Source organism: Arachis duranensis, chromosome 5 (assembly GCF_000817695.3).
Source record: "Arachis duranensis cultivar V14167 chromosome 5, aradu.V14167.gnm2.J7QH, whole genome shotgun sequence".
NCBI classification, from domain to species: Eukaryota; Viridiplantae; Streptophyta; class Magnoliopsida; order Fabales; family Fabaceae; genus Arachis; species Arachis duranensis.
In genome coordinates, this window is record NC_029776.3 from 103,663,327 (window position 1) to 103,665,138 (window position 1,812).

The 1,812-nt window shown below is 34.3% G+C and overlaps 1 protein-coding gene across 1 annotated transcript; it reads left to right on the plus strand.

Moving 5' to 3' along the window:
* The first annotated feature begins 443 nt into the window (after positions 1–443).
* LOC107491014 (probable carboxylesterase 120) lies at positions 444–1,537 on the plus strand. Its single transcript, XM_052262342.1, has 2 exons — positions 444–905; positions 1,032–1,537. The coding sequence occupies exons 1-2, from the start codon at positions 444–446 to the stop codon at positions 1,431–1,433; spliced, it is 864 nt and encodes a 287-aa protein (XP_052118302.1). The 3' UTR covers positions 1,434–1,537.
* The last annotated feature ends 275 nt before the right edge of the window (positions 1,538–1,812 follow it).

A 1,812-nucleotide genomic window follows, 5' to 3' on the forward strand; every position in this document is an offset into this window, starting at 1 on the left:
CTTAACACAAATATTTTAAGAAAAATATTAGAAGATTATTAAAATTTAATATTTTTTATTATTATTTAATTATTAATGATAAAATATATTATTAAATTATTAAACTAAAAAATTTAAATTGATGCCTAAATAATAATAAAAAATAATAAATTCTAAAGGTGTAAATATTTTTTTTTTCCTTCCCCACGAGTCAACCATCAAAACATGATGAAATAATGCACCACGTTACATAATAAATTAAATCTGAAGATAATAATGGTAGTGTATTTTATGATTAAAAATTAGCTGCGTACTCTATCAACTCAAATTACTAGATTTAAAATTATATATTTTTATTAATTATATAATACATTGATTAAAATTACTATTGAATTACACTATTAATTATGCCTATATATGTTCATATGTATCTCCAATAACTCCCATTATTGACTTAACATAAAATGTCTCATCCTCTATCAAAATCAGCTTCATCTCCATTAACCATCGACGATCCTTTGAAAAACCTTGGCATAGTTCAAAACCAAGATGGAAGTATCACAAGGATCATTCAATATCCAACAACTCCACCAACACAAGACCTAATAAACCCTATTCTGACCAAAGATCTCCCTCTAAATCCTAAAAACAAAACTTGGGTACGCATATTCCTACCCAAAAAGGCACTTCAAAATCAAAATAACTCAACAAAGCTCCCTCTTATAGTTTACTACCATGGTGGTGGTTTCATATACACAAGTGCTTCTTCCACCATCAACCATGACTTCTGCTCTAACATGTCACTCCAACTCTCCGCCGTCATCGCCTCCGTTGACTACCGTCTTGCCCCGGAATACCGGCTGCCTGCGGCCTACGACGACTCCGTGGAGGCCTTGCATTGGCTAAGAACCACCGATGAAACATGGGTACGTGACTATGCTGATTTTTCTAAGTGTTACATCATGGGTTCTAGTGCGGGAGGGAACATTGCTTACCGTGTAGGGCTACTTGTGTCCACAACCGTTAATTCGTTTGACTTTGACCCTTTGAAGATCAGAGGGCTTATATTGCACCATCCGTTTTTCGGTGGGTCCCAGAGGACTGAGTCTGAGTTGAGGTCGGTCAACGATCCAGTTCTGCCTATTGGGAACTGCGATCTTATGTGGGAGCTGGCGTTGCCTGAGGGTGCAGGGAGGGACCATTGGTATTGCAATCCAACGGTGGTGGATGATGATGTGTGTTTTGAAGAGATCAAACGGCTGAGATGGAAGGTCTTTGTTTTGGGATGTTATGGGGACCCTATGATTGATCGCATGGTGGGGTTGGTGGCCATGTTGAGAAGAAAAGGTGTTGAGGTTGTCGATCACTTTGGAGAAGGCCATCATGGGGTTGCATATGGTGATCCAAGCAACGAGAAATTCTCCCTTCGAATAAAAGATTTCATAGATATATAAATATAGAATTTAATTTTTATTTATGGTGAATGTAAAATAAATTTACACATTTTACAATTATGTAATTTTATGTAAAAAATAACTAATCTGCTGAGTTTGAAAAATTTGAATTATTATGATGATCAAACATTATTAATATATTAATTAAAAAATTATAAAATTATTATTTGCTTCAAATTGTTTGGTTAATGTGGTTATTAGTGTGCAGAATTAATTTTGGACAAAAAAATATAAGCTCGTTACGATGTAAATGTGATGCCTTTGTGCAAAAGTATTCCATACTATATGGCTAAATTATTTAAAAGGATAACAAAAGCTAATTGGGCCAAAAAATATGTGCACATCCCAAAATAATTTCTCTCTCTAAACCAACAAACCT

What these genes read in the sequence shown, in the direction of transcription:
- LOC107491014 (XM_052262342.1), top strand. Translation starts at nt 444, where the DNA reads ATGTCTCATCCTCTATCAAAATCAGCTTCATCTCCATTAACCATCGAC. An exon ending in GAACCACCGATGAAACATGG is followed by an intron (nt 906 to 1,031) that starts GTACGTGACTAT and finishes GACCCTTTGAAG; the next exon opens with ATCAGAGGGCTTATATTGCA.